General features: G+C 45.8%; 1 protein-coding gene across 1 annotated transcript in view; it reads right to left on the reverse strand.

Moving 5' to 3' along the window:
- The window catches only part of LOC126249672 (uncharacterized), a 264,428-nt gene that overhangs the window by 64,227 nt on the left and 181,601 nt on the right, over positions 1-18,600 (reverse strand). The window contains exon 4 of the mRNA XM_049951530.1: positions 1,501-1,995. Within this exon, the coding sequence (XP_049807487.1) occupies positions 1,501-1,995 (495 nt within the window). The remainder of the gene's footprint in view (positions 1-1,500; positions 1,996-18,600) is intronic.

Below are 18,600 nucleotides of genomic sequence, written 5' to 3' on the forward strand. Positions count from 1 at the left end.
TTTTAAAACGTTAAAGGAAGTAAGAGATGCAATCAACAAATTGAAAAACCATGAAGCACCAGGATCTGATTGCATAACTGCAGAATTAGTTAAATGGGGGACAGAAATTGGTGGAAGTAGTTCAGAAAGTGATAACTAAAGTATGGAACTCGGAGATGATACCTGAAGACTGGCAGGAGTCGATTCTGATCCCAATTTTTAAGAAGGGCGACAAAATGGATTGTAGTAATTATAGAGGGATATCGCTATTACCAGTACGTTACAAAATTTTCTCGAATATTCCGCTAAGCAGGCTTACACCATACGCAGATGAAATTATGGGGGATTACCAAGCTGGCTTTCGGACGAACATATCAACTATAGACCAAATATTCACCCTGCGTCAAATTGTAGAAAACAAATGGGAATACAATAAACCAATTCATAATCTTTTCATAGATTTTACAAAAGCATATGATTCAGTATTGCAACCAAAATTGTACAGAATTCTTTTGGAACTTTGAATACCAAAGATGTATGTTAGACTTATAGAAGCAAGTTTGAAAAACACAAAAGGTAGAGTACGCGTTGGGAAATTGGAGTCAGAAGAATTTCTGATAAAGAACGGAATTAAGCAGGGAGATGTCCTGTCTCCACTACTTTTTAATTTAATGACTGATGACCCCAGAAATTAAGTGGCATAGTGCTCAGAGCCAGAGCCAATTTAGTCCTAGAATATATTGTACGAATGGCAGCAGATAATTCAGAGGGTGTGGAGTGAAATGGAAATATTAAGATATTAGGATATGCAGATGATCTAAACTTCTCACTGAATAGATTACTTTTATCACGGACATTGTCTAGGAATTTAAAGATTAGAATATACAAAACTATTATTGTACCAGTTATGCTGTATGAGTGTGAGACTTGGCCTCTCACTGTGCAAAATGAAAAGCCGTTTCGAGTACTTGAAAACAAAACTTTGAGGAACATTTTCGGAGCAAAAAGAGATGACATTAGCGGAGAGTGGCGAAAACTGCATAAAGAAGAGGTTCACGAACTCTGTTCAAGCCATGACCTAATCAGTATTATTAAATCACGTAGGCTGCGATGGGCGGGTCACGTAGCTCGAATGGAAGAGGGCAGGGCAGCGCGCAGAGTACTGGTAGGGCACCTAGAAGGAAAACGACCTGTGGGGAGACCGAGGCGTAGATGGGAGGAAAATGTGAAGGCTGATTTGAGGAGCCTAGATATTGAAGGTGAATGGAAGGAAATAGCCCAAAACAGGGACAGATGATGTAAATACGTTGCTGCGGTAATGGACTCTCGAGTCCGGTATGACCAGTGAGCGTGTGTGTGTATGTCGACTAGACAATTTTCTGCTAGTGTAAGGAACCTATCTCCAAATTTTTAAAACGTCATTCTGAAACACTCTGTATACGTGGCTTGTGTGACGTAGGTCGGTTTGCCTGACACACTCCATCTGGTTTGGCACTGCTCGAGGCACCAGCGCGGCGTTACCTGGTTCATCTCGCTCTTGGACATCTGCTTGCGCCAGTAGTTCTGGAAGGTCTTCCGCAGCAGTTTGCTGCGCACGCCGTACAGCACCCCGTTGACGGAGGGCGCGCACGCCAACAGCGCGGCCGACAGGGCCAGCAGCGGCGGTGGGGGCGGCCGCACGGCCACTGCGGCCGCGCCGGGGGCGGCGGAGGCGGCGCCGGGGGCGGCAGTGGTCAAGGCGGAGGCGGCTGCGGAGGCGGAGGCTGCGGCGGCGGCCGCCTCCCAGAGGATGGCGGCGTGCCAGGGCACGTACAGCAGGATGCAGGCCGCCACCAGCTGCAGCACGGTGGGCACGGCGTTCCGCCCCCGGTAGAGGCTGCGCGCCGCCACCGCCGCCGGCGTCGCCGCCCCCGCCAGCGGGTTGCGCTGGTGCATGATGGTCACCTGCGCCGACAGCGCCACCTCGAAGATGGCCGACGCGATGCGGTGCCGGTGGTAGCGCGCGATCATCAGCACCTGCCCGGCACGGAATCACTACGTCACGCTGTGCTGGCGGCACTTGCGACACACCCTGGCTGCTATGTCACGGACAGAAGCGCGATGACGTTTCTCCTTATGTCTCTCTTCCAACAGATCATGAGACGGCAACTGTTATTGTATCCCTATGTAGTAGAGAAGACTCCTTCAGAAGTACACTACTGACCATTAAAATAGCTACACCAAGAAGAAATGCAGATGATAAACGGGTATTTATTGGACACATATATTGTACTAGAACTGATATGTGATTACATTTTCACGCAATATGGGCGCATAGAACCTGAGAAATCAGTACCAAGAACAACCACCTCTGGCCGTAATAACGGCCTTCATACGCCTGGGTATTGAGTCAAACAGAGATTGGATGGCGTGTACAGGTACAGCTGCCCATGCAGCTTCAACATGATACAACAGTTCATCAAGAATAGTGACTGGCGTATTGTGACGAGACAGTTGCTCGGCCACCATTGACCAATTGGTGAGAGATCTGGAGAATGCGCTGGCCACGGCAACAGTCGAACATTTTCTGTATGCAGAAAGGCCCGTACAGGACCTGCAACATGCGGTCGTGCATTATCCTGCTGAAATGTAGGGTTTCGCAGGGATCGAATGAAGGGTAGAGCCACGGGTCGTAACACATCTGAAATGTAACATCCACTATTCAAAGTGCCGTCAATGCGAACTAGAGGTGACCGCGACGTGTAACCAATGGCACACCATACCATCACGCCGGGTGATACGCCAGTATGGCGATGATGAATACACTCTTTCAATGTGCGTTCACCGCGATGTCGCCAAACACGGATGCGACCATCATGATGCTGTAAACAGAACATGTATTCATCCGAAAAAATGACGTCGTGCACCCAGGTTCGTCGTTGAGAACACCATCGCAGGCGCTCCTGTCTGTGATGCAGCGTCAAGGGTAACCGCAGCCATGGTCTCCGAGCTGATAGTCCATGCTGCTGCAAACGTCATCGAATTGTTCGTGCAGATGATTGATGTATTGCAAACGTCACCATGCCAGCCGCGGTGGTGTCGCGGTTCTAGGCGCGCAGTCAGGAACCGTGCGACTGCTACGGTCGCAGGTTCGAATCCTGCCTCGGGCATGGATGTGTGTGATGTCCTTAGGTTAGTTAGGTTTAAGTAGTTCTAAGTTCTAGGGGACTGATGACCACAGCAGTTGAGTCCCATAGTGCTCAGAGCCATTTGAGCCAAACGTCCCCATCTGTTGACTCAGGGATCGAGGCGTGGCTGCACGATCTGTTACAGCCATGCGGATAAGATGCCTGTCATCTCGACTGCTAGTGATACGAGGCCGTTCGGATCCAGCACGACGTTCCGTATTGCCCTTGTGAACCCACCGATTCCATGTTTTGCTAACAGTCATTGGATCTCGACCAAGGCGAGCAGCAATGTCGCGATACGATAAACCGCAATCGCGATAGACTACAATCCGACCTTTATCTTAGTCGGAAACGTGATGGTATGCTTTTCTCCTCCTTACACGAGGCATCACAACAACGTTTCACCAGGCAACGCCCGTTAACTGCTGTTGGTGTATGTGAAATCGGTTGGAAACTTTCCTCACGTCAGCACGTCGTAGGTGTCGCCACCGGCGGCAACCTTGTGTGAATGCTCTGAAAAGATAATCATTTGCATAACATAGCATTTTCTTCCTGTCGGTTAAATTTCGCGTCTGTAGCACGTCATCTTCGTGGTGTAGCAATGCTAATGGCCAGTAGTGTATATCTTTATGTAGCAGAGAGTACTCCTTCAGAAGTAGTTACAGGTGTTGTTTACAACTGTTTTCGGCCCAGTCCACAATCTTCAGGCCCTCTTTAACACCAGGTGATCATGTGGATACCGGGTAATTAGCGTTATATGTGGTGTTCAAAAAGTTTCTCCGCAGTGCCGTATGATTGTTAGCCACGCGTGCCGTATGCCGCAGTGAATATACCGAAATGAAACTCAGTGAAATACAAGTTATTAATTTATTCAATATTCATTTTCACATTAAATGTTGAAAGTGTCCCCCTGATGTTGAATACACAATTCAATTCGTCTAATCATGTTTCCAAACACAAGCTGTAACATTTCTTCTGTAACAGTAACAGTGTAAGTGGATATTGCAGTTTTCCATTCATCGATGGATTTTGGACGGTTTTTATAGACAGTTGCTTTCACTGCACCCCAGAAGAAAAAGTCAGGTGCTGTTAGGTCAGGCTATTGTGGAGGTCAAAGTCCCCGTGAAATTATGCGATCACCAGAAACATCAGCAAGCAGTGGCATTTAAATGCGAGCTATATGCGTGGTTACACCATCTTGTTCAAAAAAAACCGTTCAGTATTTCACTTAACACAAGTTCTCCTATGAATGGGTACCGAATATCACTGCAGCATCGTTTATTGTTTCGTTGAAAAATATGGGGCCTACAATCCGACGTCTAGAAACTGCAATCCAAACTCCTATTTTCACAGAATGAAGTCGTTCCTCATCAATACACAATGGATTTGCAGTACTCCACATATGAGAATTTTGCGAGTTCATGTACCCTGGTAAATGAAACCACACCTCATCAGTGAAAAACGTTTCATTAAGAATATCGCTTCCATTTTTGTTGAACGAAATTTTTGAACCATTGACAATAATGCAGTCTCTTGCCATGATCAGTATTTTTCAGTCCTTGCACGACTGTCGCTTTGTATGGGAAAAGATATAATTTATTACTTACAGCTGTGTGGGCCGTTCCGACACTAACATCGATATCCTGGGCGACTTTTCTTACTGACCTGTTCGGACTCACGGGATAGATAACGATGGTTCGTTTATTAAGGATGATAATATAGAGTCACATCACCTTGAACTCTAATGTATTTAGGTTAAGAGACCATCGACCTTAACCCAAATACACTCCTGGAAATGGAAAAAAGAACACATTGACACCGGTGTGTCAGACCCACCATACTTGCTCCGGACACTGCGAGAGGGCTGTACAAGCAATGATCACACGCACGGCACAGCGGACACACCAGGAACCGCGGTGTTGGCCGTCGAATGGCGCTAGCTGCGCAGCATTTGTGCACCGCCGCCGTCAGTGTCAGCCAGTTTGCCGTGGCGTACGGAGCTCCATCGCAGTCTTTAACACTGGTAGCATGCCGCGACAGCGTGGACGTGAACCGTATGTGCAGTTGACGGACTTTGAGCGAGGGCGTATAGTGGGCATGCGGGAGGCCGGGTGGACGTACCGCCGAATTGCTCAACACGTGGGGCGTGAGGTCTCCACAGTACATCGATGTTGTCGCCAGTGGTCGGCGGAAGGTGCACGTGCCCGTCGACCTGGGACCGGACCGCAGCGACGCACGGATGCACGCCAAGACCGTAGGATCCGACGCAGTGCCGTAGGGGACCGCACCGCCACTTCCCAGCAAATTAGGGACACTGTTGCTCCTGGGGTATCGGCGAGGACCATTCGCAACCGTCTCCATGAAGCTGGGCTACGGTCCCGCACACCGTTAGGCCGACTTCCGCTCACGCCCCAACATCGTGCAGCCCGCCTCCAGTGGTGTCGCGACAGGCGTGAATGGAGGGACGAATGGAGACGTGTCGTCTTCAGCGATGAGAGTCGCTTCTGCCTTGGTGCCAATGATGGTCGTATGCGTGTTTGGCGCCGTGCAGGTGAGCGCCACAATCAGGACTGCATACGACCGAGGCACACAGGGCCAACACCCGGCATCATGGTGTGGGGAGCGATCTCCTACACTGGCCGTACACCACTGGTGATCGTCGAGGGGACACTGAATAGTGCACGGTACATCCAAACCGTCATCGAACCCATCGTTCTACCATTCCTAGACCGGCAAGGGAACTTGCTGTTCCTACAGGACAATGCACGTCCGCATGTATCCCGTGCCACCCAACGTGCTCTAGAAGGTGTAAGTCAACTACCCTGGCCAGCAAGATCTCCGGATCTGTCCCCCATTGAGCATGTGTGGGACTGGATGAAGCGTCGTCTCACGCGGTCTGCACGTCCAGCACGAACGCTGGTCCAACTGAGGCGCCAGGTGGAAATGGCATGGCAAGCCGTTCCACAGGACTACATCCAGCATCTCTACGATCGTCTCCATGGGAGAATAGCAGCCTGCATTGCTGCGAAAGGTGGATATACACTGTACTAGTGCCGACATTGTGCATGCTCTGTTGCCTGTGTCTATGTGCCTGTGGTTCTGTCAGTGTGATCATGTGATGTATCTGACCCCAGGAATGTGTCAATAAAGTTTCCCCTTCCTGGGACAATGAATTCACGGTGTTCTTATTTCAATTTCCAGGAGTGTATTAATTTTGTCATTAGCATTAACACGTCTTCTGTTTCTAGTATACAATGAAAATGGCTTATCAGTCTGAACAACAGCTGTACCATAATTCCTATCACCCTGAACTCCAAAAGAACAGGTACGATAGGCAACAATGTCTCTGTCATAGTAGGACTCCAATCAGACAAAATGCTAGGACGACCACTTCTAGGTGCATCTGTCACTGAACCCGTACTTCGAAATTTGTTCAAAAGGCTCTAAGCACTATGGGACTCAACATCTGAGGTCATCAGTCCCCTAGTCTTAGAACTACTTAAACCTAGCTAACCTAAGGACATCACACACGTCCATGCCCGAGGCAGGATTCGAACCTGCGACTGCAGCATTAGCGCGGTGCCGGACTGAAGCGCCTAGAACCGTTGGGACACCTCGGCCGGCGAAATTTGTTAATCAAATCTCGCACAGTATCGCTATGTGGGAGTGTTTTCACTGGGAAAACTGAATTAAATATTTGACGAACTGAACCTGAATATTTACCGCCAGCTTTGAACACTTGTTCGACTAAAAACACACGTTCTTCAATGGTTAGTATTTTAACAGTGGCAAAAACGAAACAAACGAACAAAGGAACTAAACTTAAAGTTCACGTCAACACGTAACGACACACACCAACGATACTACTGACGCTGGCTGAGATAAACGAAACAGTGGAATGTTGGGAGAGTCCACTTGAAGGGAAGTAACCAAGGCAGGCGAACAATGATACGGCACGCGCGGCTAACAACCGTACGGCACTGCGGAGAGGGTACAAGAAATCCCTGCTTTATGTGTGAACGGTGGCAGTAAATCAATTAGACTGAACAGTCTAATTAATATGCCGCGACAGTTCGCACTTCAAGCAAGAAATATGGTTCAGAACAAAGGACACTGATTTATTGTGCCTTCTGTGAGGTAAGTAATGCTGATTAGCCGGTATCTATAAGATCACCTGGTAATGTAGCTGACGTCCGCAAGCAGTTGTAAATAACAAATCTGAGGGTTCTATTCCCACTGCAAAGAAACATCGAGATACGGTATTGCAGTGCCAGTGTTATTCTGAACTATGATGCGAAGTTCCTTCGGATATGCGTTCAAGTCCGACGGAACAGGCATTAGGGTAACTACAACAGTTGTGAAATATGTGAAATTTATTCGCAGTGCGATTATGGACAACAATTAGCTGTAGAACGGAATGTAGTCAGTGAAAATTTGTGCCCGAGCGGGACTCGAACCGGGAATTCCCGTTTATCGCGAGCGGTAGCGTTACCATTTGGCTATCTGAGCGCGAGTCACGGCCAGACCAAACTTCCATACGTCGTCTACCATATGTCTACAACCTGTTTTCGTACTTCCATTATGTATCTTTCTGTACAGGGGAGACATTGTACTTCCAAGTCACTTGCCCAGTGTCGGCAGATAAATACGACATTGCAGTGCTTGTGGTGTTTAGAATTACGATGAAAAGTTGGGAGTTTACGTCTGGCCATGAGCCGTGCTCGGGTAGCCAGATGGTAAGGCGCTATATCCATCGTTTGCAAATTAGTTACAGCATTGTGGTTGCTAAGTAAAGATAACACGGGATGTTACCTCATTCCTATTTGTCCTTCAAGCAACTGATTGTGCTTCCAACTCTCTTTTAAATTATGCGTCTATTTGACCGGTCTTCTATTTAGATATTTGAGATAATTCTTATTCATTGCTGATTTTTGATTCGTTATTCTCTTATTTTAATCCCTGTCTTGAGAAAGTGTAATTGGGCTGCAGATTATGTCAAGCTGTATTACTGATTGTAAGTTGTCAAGAAGGACATCTTACGTGTAACAAATTGAAACTGAACCCACACCTGCGCAACCCCAGCCCAAAGCCAACACCACCCAACTCCTATATTGCAGCTGGTAGCAGAATGTACACTCATGCTCATAAATTAAGGATAATCGGAGAATGTGGTGCCACACAACGTGGCACTACACACAGCTGGCGCTAATAGCATAGTCACATAGGGAACACACACGACACAGACCTCTAAGGCCACGGTATTGGTGATAAGTTGACCAAACCGTCTCGAAACGCATGTGCTACGAAACGCCACTGTTTCCTGCGCATGTACTCCGACATTAATATGAGATATGATCACCATGCACACGTACACAGGCCGCACAACGGGTTGGCATACTCTGGATCAGGTGGTCGTGGAGTTGCTCGGGTATAGCCTCCCACTATTGCACCAGTGCCTGTCGGAGCTCCTGCAGTGTCGTAGGGGTTTGAAGACGTGCAGCGATACGTCGACAGAGAGCATTCCAGACGTCCTCTATGGGGTTTAGGTCTAGAGAACAGGTAGGACACTCCATTCGCCTGGTATCTTCTGTTTCAAGGTACTCCTTCAAGATGGCAGTTCGGTGGGGCCCTGCGTTACCATCCATTAGGAGGAAGGTGGGACCCACTGCATCCATGAAAAGGCGGACATACTGGTGGAAAATGACGTCCCGATACACCTGACCTGTTACAGTTCCTCTGTTAGACATGCAGGCGTGTACGTGCACCAATCATACCCATCCCACACCATCAAACCACGACCTTCATACAGGTCCCTTTCAAGGACATTATGGGCTTGGTATCTGGTTCCTGGTTCACGCCAGATGAAAACCCGGTGAGAATCACTGTTCAGACTATATCTGGACTCGTCCTTGAACATAACCTGGGACCACTGTTTTTATTTGGGTGTGGAATCTTATGGGACTTAAATGCTAAGATCATCAGTCCCTAAGCTTACACACTACTTAACCTAAATTATCCTAAGGACAAACACACACACCCATGCCCGAGGGAGGACTCGAACCTCCGCCGGGACCAGCCGCATAGTCCATGACTGCAGCGCCCTTGACCGCTCGGCTAATCTCGCGCGGCAGACCACTGTTCCAATCACCATGTACTGCGTTCTTGACACCAAGCTTTACGGGCTCTCCTGTGACCAGGGGTCAGTGGAATGCACCTTGCAGGCGAATAAACCATGTCTGTTCAGTCGTCTGTAGACTGTGTGTCTGGAAACAACTGTTCCATTGTCTGCGGTAAGGTCCCGAGCAAGGCTACCTCCAGTAAAAAAAAATGGTTCAAATGGCTCTGAGCACTGTGGAACTTAACTTCTGAGATCATCAGTCCCCTAGAACTTAGAACTACTTAAACCTAATTAACCTAAGGACATCACACACATCCATGCCCGAGGCAGGATTCGAACCTGCGACCGTAGCGGCAACGCGGTTCCAAACTGAAGCGCTGGGAACCGTACTCCGTGGCCGTCTGCGGGCACTGATGGTAAGATATCGGTCTTCTTGTGGTGTTGTACCCTGTGGACATCCCGTACTGTAGCGCCTGGACACGTTTCCTGCCTGCTGGAATCGTTGCCGTTATCTTGAGATCACACTTTGTGGAACACGGTGGACCCAAGCTGCGACCTGCTGTGTTTGGCCAGCCTCCAGTCGCCCTAGTATTTTACCCCTCATAACATCATCAATATATGTTCTTTGAGCCATTTTCAACACAAAGTCACCATTAGCACGTTTCAAAACGTCTGCACACTTACTCGCTGCACCGTCCTCTGAGATGCACCAACACGCCTCTGCGTATGTGGACTGCTGCCAGCGCCACGGTGCGACGGCCGCAGGCCAAATGAACGTCATGGTCATACTCGGAGGTGATTTAAACCCGTAAACCGCCCACCAGAGCGTTGTTTTACCATGTATCAGCATTATTCTTAATTTATGAACCTGAGTGTAGTTGTGTGTTGCGCTGGTATTGTGTCCATAGCCAGGCAGGATTAGATTGTAGACTAATGGCTGTGCTTGTTTCCTCGTATGCTGTTGCAGCTGTGGCCACTAGGAACTTACCGAGTGCAGTGGGGCTGCACAAGGAAGAGCTCCCAAATGAGGTGACGATCAGTGGGTGGGCTCCAGCGAGAACAAGGATATTGCAACAGCATGGGTGAGCGAGTGCAGCTGGTGGCAGGAGAGTGCATGGATGCGAGTACCGAGGAAAATCCTGTGTGGTTGGCCATCTCAGAGTTTGAGTTAGTATTGCAATTCCTGGAAGAGAGACACTTTCTTGGGGGCAGGGCCACACATTATGAGAATACAAATAATGATGTGTTAGCAGTAGTTAGTGGGAAAACTAGGCTTGTGTTGGGCGAGTTACAGGAGAGAATGGCAAGGCTAGAAGTTAGAATTAATGATTTGTCGACAGCATCTTCCGCGCAGGGTATCCAAGTAAATTTGAACTTAGTAGTGGAAGACAAGGTGAAGCAACAGCATGGAACTGAGCTGTCAGAAAGGGAGGATAAATCATGGAAGATGCAATTCACTGGGATTTCCCATTCGTTAGCAGCAAGAAATTTTAATTCAATAACTGATACTGTGAAGTGTTTTTACGATATTGTGTTATTGACAGTACAGAAGGAGATGTTTGCATTAAGAAAAAAAAGTGGTTCAAATGGTTCTGACCACTACGGGACTTAACTTCTGAGGTCATCAGCCCCCTAGAACTTAGAACTATTTAAACCTAACTAACCTAAGGACATGACACACATCCATGCCCGAGGCAGGATTCGATACTGCGACCGTAGCTGCCGCGCGGTTCTAGACTGCAGCGCCTAGATCCGCTCGGCCACCCTGGGCGGCTTGCATTAAGAGATGTGGACCTCTTACAGTTAATGTATCCTCATCCTATAGGTGGTTTGACAAGTAAAAACGAATTGTTAAAGGGGATAGCGTGTCAAACTTCCACCAACAGTTATGTAAGAAAGTGTTTCCTGCATGGACTGTGTGGAAATAGGTTGAATTGTATTAAAGATGCAAACAGGAAATAAATAAGCCGTACACTAACCAGGTTCATACAACTCTGAGTGCATTTGTCTCCTGGTCATCAAGGACGCGGAAAGTATTAAACCAGTGCTCATTCGAGGGCGACATTTGCTCCGGACTTAGAAGAACTAGCATACTGGAGTGAACGGTTTAGATATGGAGATCAAGGTCGGGATTGCGAACCACAATTCAGTTGACAGATGAAAATCAATGGGACGAGAAATAAGTTAAAAATTAACGATGGCTTTCATTGTGGCGTGGAAAGACATTTTCAGAGAGTTAGCCCGCAACAGAAGAATGGGTCAGGTACTAGTAGTTGACATGGTCCAAAGAGTGATGCAACAAATGTCAGTTCAGTCGCCGCCCCTGCAGACATTACGGTGACATTTGCACATCAGCGCCACAGGACACCATTTATTTGCAGGCAAATTAATAATGTACCCATATATGGTCTGTTGGATACTGGTAGCTCGGTGACAATAGTAAGTGATGACTGGCTTTGCACACATAGGCAGGGTGTGGGTGGTTGAAGTTGAATTTGTGTGACACACCTATATGTAACAGCCAGTTATAGTGCTTTGGAGAAGTTGGGGGTGGGTTTTCGCTAAGTTTAGGAAAAATGGTAGGAGCATTTGACACCTGAGCGAAGTGTTCACTCGCCTTAGCATGCTAGGGATGACTGTCAAACCTACAAAGACAGGGACTGGTTTACCTGACATGTCGTTTCTAGGGAATATCGTGTCACCGGGTAAAATCAAAATTGATCTGGAATGGGCCAGAAATATTAGACAACGAACCGCTGACCCCCCCCCCCCCCCCAGCCAAGATATAGTAAAGAAACAGCAAGATCTGTGGGAGTGGTTAGTTTTTTTGGGGAGCAGGGAGAATTTTGTACCGAATTTCACTCAGTTGGGTGAGCCATTAAATGAGTTATGGGAAGAGGATTGCATGTTCGAGTGGGGTGAATCCCAGAAAGCAGCATTGGAGAGGTTGAGGAGACCTTGATAGGTGCCCACCTCTTAGCAACACCGATTTTCGATAAGGAATTCATCATGCAAATCAATGCCTCGATGATCAGGTAGCGACTTAAGTTATTTGTTCACTGCCCTGTAATACGTTACACCAACCAAATTGCAGCCCCACTGTGAATGTTCCTTTCAAACGCTCGATGAGTTGGTTGACGCTCGTAAGCAGCTGGATTCTGTTCTGACTGCTGTCAAACGATTGGCAGCTGCTGGAAGAGCTCCCGGCGTGTACCTGTGACACCAGTACCAGATGTACCTCAAGTACTAACTTCCTCTGTGGATCTCGTCTCCCCTGCAGAAAAGTACACGATCTGAATTCGAGTGACATTTCAAATGGTTCAAATGGCTCTGAGCACTATGGGACTTAACATCTGATGTCATGAGTCCCATAGACCTAGAACTACGTAAACCTACGCACACACATCCATGCCCGAGGCAGGATTCGAACCTGCGACCGTAGCAGCAGCGCGGTTCCGGACTGACGCGCCTAGAACCGCTCGGCCACAACGGCCGGCGAGTGACATGTCAATGGTAGATCTAGGCGTTCTGTACAGGGTGGATGCGGCCAGGAAGGACTCAGGGTTTTGTACTGATCCCCCTCACCAGCAAATGTGGGGTGCTGTCTTTCACTGAAACTGAGCCAGTGGGACTCACTTCACCTGTTTTGGGGATACATGTTTTGTATGGTGAGAAGAGGAGGCAAATACAAAGCGGTGGGAGTCTATTAATCATCAGCAATTCAACTGTATTGCGAATGATAGTACCCCTTAGGGAAATAGCATCAAAGGACAGGAAAGGACACCAGGTGTTCTCAGTGTGTATAGCTGGTTCGTTAGAAAACATGTTGAGGAGGCTGTTTCAGCAGCCACTGAGGGAACAGCGTGCAACCAACAACAGATCGTGGCGCACGTTGGCAAAAATGATGTCTGTCATCTGGGCCCTGAAGTCATACTTGGGTCTTTCTAGGGACTGGCAGAGAAGGCTGAAAAGATCAGTCTTGTGCGTGGAGTTTCAGCGAAGCTCACAATTTGCAGTATTGTCCCCATAACTGATCGTGGACCTTTGGTTCTGGGTCGAGTGGAAGGACTGAAACAGAAACTTAGAAGGTTCTGTCACAAGCTAGACTGAACTAGTGTTTTAGAGTTGAGAACTGTAGGGTCCCCCTAAATGGGTCAGGTGTGCACTACACATCAGGGGCTGCTACTCAGGTAGCTGACTGTGTGTGTGGTGGACATAAGGCTTTTTGCAGGTTAGGCGACATACCATCCAATCCAGACAACGACGGCCTCAGGAAACCCAGAGGTATCAGTGTAAGATCGAAAGAAATGCCTCCCACAGATGAGAGAATTAGAATCCTATTGGTTAACTGCCGAAGCATTCGCAGCTAAGTGCTAGAGTTTGAAGCACGCTTGAAAGCACTGAAGTTCACGTAATACTGGGTATAGAAAACTAGTTGAACAGTGAAATTGCCATCAGTGAGAATGGGGAAAATTTAAGCGTATTTCCAAAGGATAGGAAAATTGGAAATGGAGATGGTGTATTTGTCACAGTAGAAAACACATTGTAATCATTGGTGGAGACTTTAATCATCCAACAACTGGGCGGTTTGGGTTGGTTGTTTGGGGAAGGGGACCAGACAGCGTGGTCATCGGTCTCATCGGATTAGGGAACGATGGGGAAGGAGGTCGGCCGTGCCCTTTGAGAGGAACCATCCCGACATTTGCCTGGAGTGATTTAGGGAAATCACGGAAAACCTAAATCAGGATGGCCGGACGCGGGATTGAACCGTCGTCCTCCCGAATGCGAGTCCAGTGTCTAACCACTGCGCCACCTCGCTCGGTCATCCAACAATTAATTGGGAAAATTACAGTTTTGTTAGTGGTGGGCATGGTAAGACATCCTGTGAAACATTACTAAATGCCTTCTCTGAAAACTGCCTAGAACAGATAGAAGGAAACCTCACTCACGATGAAGATATATTGGATCTAATGGCAACAAACAGACCTGATCTCCTTGAGGATGGTATCAATGATCAGGACGCAACTCTGGCAACAATTATTACCGAAGTACAAAGAACAACTAAAACAAGCAGAAAGATACATATGTTCAGTAAACTAGGTAAAAAATTAATACTCTCATATCTCAGTGCGGAACTAGAAACTTTCACCATAGGGCAGGAGCGTGCTCCTGTAGCTCAAATTTAAAAGAATGAACTGGTTAGATATGTAACTAGTGGAATGGTTCATAGTGGGAGGGAACCTCCACGGTATACAGTCTCTATGGAAACTTCTAAGGAAACAGAGACTACTGCATAGCAGGTGTAAGACAAAGCGTATGGCTATAGATTCTGAATGAAACGCATTTGGCTGTCTAGAGATGCCTTCAATGACTGCTGTAGCAGAATATTATCAAATGATACTTCACAAAACCCAACGAAATTCTGTTCGCGTGTCAGTGTGTGTGTGTGTGTGTGTGTGTGTGTGTGTGTGTGTATTGAACCGGGGACCTAGAAACGACGGAGAGGCTTCGTCCCGCCGTGGCTCTCAGTGGTTCACAACCTCACAACAGGCCGCAGCAGTCCACCCGTTCCACCGCCTTCCACGCGGGGTAGCCGTGCGGCATAAGGAGCCTTGCTACGGTTCGCGCAGCTGCCCCCGTCGGAGGTTTGAGTCCTCCCTTGGGCATAAATGTATGTGTTGTCCTTAGCGTAAGTTCGTTTAAGTTAGATTAAGTAGCATGTAAGCCTAGGGACCAATGACCTCAGCAGTTTGGTCCCATAGACTTACCACAAATTTCCAATTTGCTCCACCGCCGCCCCACACCAAACCCAGGGTTATTGTGTGGTTCGGCCCCCCGTCGACAACACCCCATCCCCCCTGGAACGCCTCATACCAGACGAGTGTAGCTCCACATGTTTGCGTTGCAGAGTAATTATGGTGTACGCGTACTTGGAGAGAGAGTGTGCAGCAATCGCTGATATAGTGTAACTGAGGCGGAACAAGGGGAGCCAGCCCGCATTCGCCGAGGCAGATGGAAAACCGCCTTAAAAACCATCCTCAGGCTGACCGGCACATCGGACCGCGACACTAATCCGCTGGGGAATTCGTGCCGGGGACTGGCACGCCTTCCCGCTCGGGAAGCAGCGCGTTAGACCGAACGGCTAGCCGGGTGGGGCATGTAAGGTTTGTTAGTAGCGCAAAAGTTAGTGCCCAGTCCCAGGTGACTGAGACAAAACTGAAACTGGGGGGTACCAAACAAAAAGCTGAAATGCATAACTCCGTTTTCAAATGTTGCTTTACAAAGGAAAAACAATGGAGAACAGCGAAAATTTAATCCTCGTACCACTGAAAAGTTGAGTGAAATCAGTATTAGTGTTAGTGGTCTTGAAAAACAACTGAAATTGTTAAAACAAAGCTCCAGTACCCAATGGAATCCCTGTCAAGTTCTATAACCAGTTTGCGGCTGGGTTAGCTCCTATGCTATAATCTGTCTTAGATCCCTCGAGCTAAAAATCGTGCACAGTTCTCGAAAGAAAGAAAAAAAAACACAGGCCATAACCATCTACAAGAATGGTAGTAGAAGTGAGCCACAAAACTACCATCCAGTATCCTTGACATCAGTTCATTGTAGAATCTTAGGACATATTCTGAGCTCAAATAAGGTATCTTGAATACAGTGACCTACTTAGTGCCAACCAACAACCAGCATGGGTCCCGAAAACACTGATCTTGTGAAACCATTTCTCACATGACATTCTGAAAATTTTCGATCAAGGCATTCGGGTAGCTGCAGATTTCTTGATTTTCGAAAAGTGTGTTGGGATCCTTGTTGTTCATGGTGTATATTAATGACCTTGTAGACAATACTAACAGTAATTGCGAAACTTCGATGTAGGTGACCAACTGCTGTTTATTTTTATGCTCAATGTTACCTGTTTCGATCAGCAGACCATTACCAATTCGAAGCCTTACCGACAGACAAAACGTCTGAAGTGCACAGGTTACAGTATGGTGACAAAATAAAAATTATGGCTTAGATACCGTAGAAGTTACAAAGCGTAACCAGCTTGTCACTACAACATTTTAAGTGAACAACTTTGATGTAGTTAGAAAACACATAGCTTCTGATTCAATAAATAATCTTCAAATGACACAGATATTTAGTAGTTGACAAACAGTACCAACAAAGCATTACCATAAAAAGGCATACAGTGCTTTACACAACATTTAAGATCAAACTAATAAGAAGTAAATAAGAAAGCATCGAATTAACCTCCTTTAAGACTATGGGTCATACATAAGAAAATTTGAGTGGACTTCTATTTTTTAATCATATCAAACGAGCATGTCGACAGTGGGGTCTAAAACAGAGCCATCATAACAAAGCTACAACCACACAAACAATAACAGGATTTTGTATCACATCGATCACTTAATAACAAAAATAGCCAATTGGCTATTGAAAAATGTGTTAAAATAACATATTCAAAATAGGAAACTTGTAAAGGAAATAAATATCAAAAAAATATAATAAAACATCGTATGGTAACTATAAAGCCACGTCACAGAAATAAAACCTGAATATGAGGGGCTAGAGATTATATATAAAGGTTACAATATGAATTAGACAATTATTTACAGAAAAATTAAATACACAGTGAAATGTAGATGTAGGTTGGGGAGATAGGTGGCTGTGACTGAAATATTTAATAGTTAGAAATGTATGTTATGAAATCAAAGATGAGCTTAATAAGGAATAACAAATGTGTTAAAACATAAGGGGATGTGGCTAATGGGGGGTGGGGGGGGTGATGTGAGGTGAAAAAGTGTGAGGGAGAGAAGATATCTACATACAATAAAACAAAGGAGGTATGTATTAGTTTTCTATAATATGAGATCATTAATTTCTCATTAACAAATACAGAGAGTGCTGTGGTTCAACAAAGTAATAAATACGACAGTAAATAGGAACAGGTTGCACACGTATTGCAACACTGAGAAAAAAAAATTGCAGTTGTAGCAACAATAACAAAAAGTAAGGATACAATCAACTTTAACATTAGACATAGACACTTAGCTAACTGGTGAAGACGTACATGATAGTGTACAATAATATACTGTGCTTGTGATAACATTTGTTAACGCACAGTACTAAATTCCAAGTTTTATAAAACTGTATCATAACAGTTGCAATAAACATATAGGGAAAGACAAAAGTAGCGTACAAGAAACAGTTTTAGTACAGGAAACAGAGGTCACATACACAGGGTGGCGTCTTAAAAGCTGCTTATTTATAAACCTACCACACATTGTGTAGCTAATCATTCCTATGTATTTCCAGGAAGTCAGTCAGCCCATACGTTTAACCTCGATTTTTTTATGTACACATTTCATTGGCATGATTGAAAAACACTTCAGTATGACACATAACCTAAAGGAGTTTAATTCCACGTTTTTTGTTTATTTTTAATAATTTGACATTGCTTGTTGTGTAACGCTTTCCTTCACCACTCATGTCACTTCACTATATGCGCTTTTATGACTATGCTTTGCTGATATTGTTTGTTAATTAAGTTTTCCATTGAGCCACTTCATTCTTTACTTTGTTGTTAAATCGATGTATTCCAAAATACTCCTAAGATCTCAAATGCACCTGTGATATGTATATATTATCAATGTTACGGCTACGGACTCCCACTTTCGATCTTTTCCTAGATTCATAGCCATTTGCCTTTGTTCTTCGCTATTAAAAATTTTATTTGCTATAAGTTCGTTACAATTTTCTTCAGTTTGCAATGCATGATAGTCTTGTATGCGTCTTCTACATATCCGTGTCTTTTGGGAATTATTTATTGAAACAGAAGCTATGTTTTTCTACCTACATCGAAGTTGTTCACTTCAAATCTTGTAGTGACAAGCTGGTTATGCTTTTTAAGTAATTCCTACGATATGTAACGCCATAATTTTTATTTTGTCAGCATATAGTAACGTGTGCATTTTAAATGTTTTATCTGTCCGTTAGGCTTAGGCTTGATAACGAAATCGGTAGCACTGAACATAAAAATAAGCAGCTGATGCTCATGTACAATGCAGTTTCAGTTATTTGACAGCTATAAGGCCCCACCTCGTCACAAATCTAACATAATATTAATCTCAGGCTTAATGCAGATGATGCAATCTATAATGAAGTCCTGTCCGATAGAAGCTGCATAAATATTCAGGCAGATCTCGATAAGATTTCAAAGTGGTGCAAAGATCGGCAACACGCTTTAAATGTTCAGAGATGTAAAATTGTGCACTTAACAAAACGAAAAACTGTAATATCCTATGACTATAATATCAATGATTGACTGTT

The sequence above is a fragment of the Schistocerca nitens genome, chromosome 1 (genome assembly GCF_023898315.1).
Source record: "Schistocerca nitens isolate TAMUIC-IGC-003100 chromosome 1, iqSchNite1.1, whole genome shotgun sequence".
NCBI classification, from domain to species: domain Eukaryota; kingdom Metazoa; phylum Arthropoda; class Insecta; order Orthoptera; family Acrididae; genus Schistocerca; species Schistocerca nitens.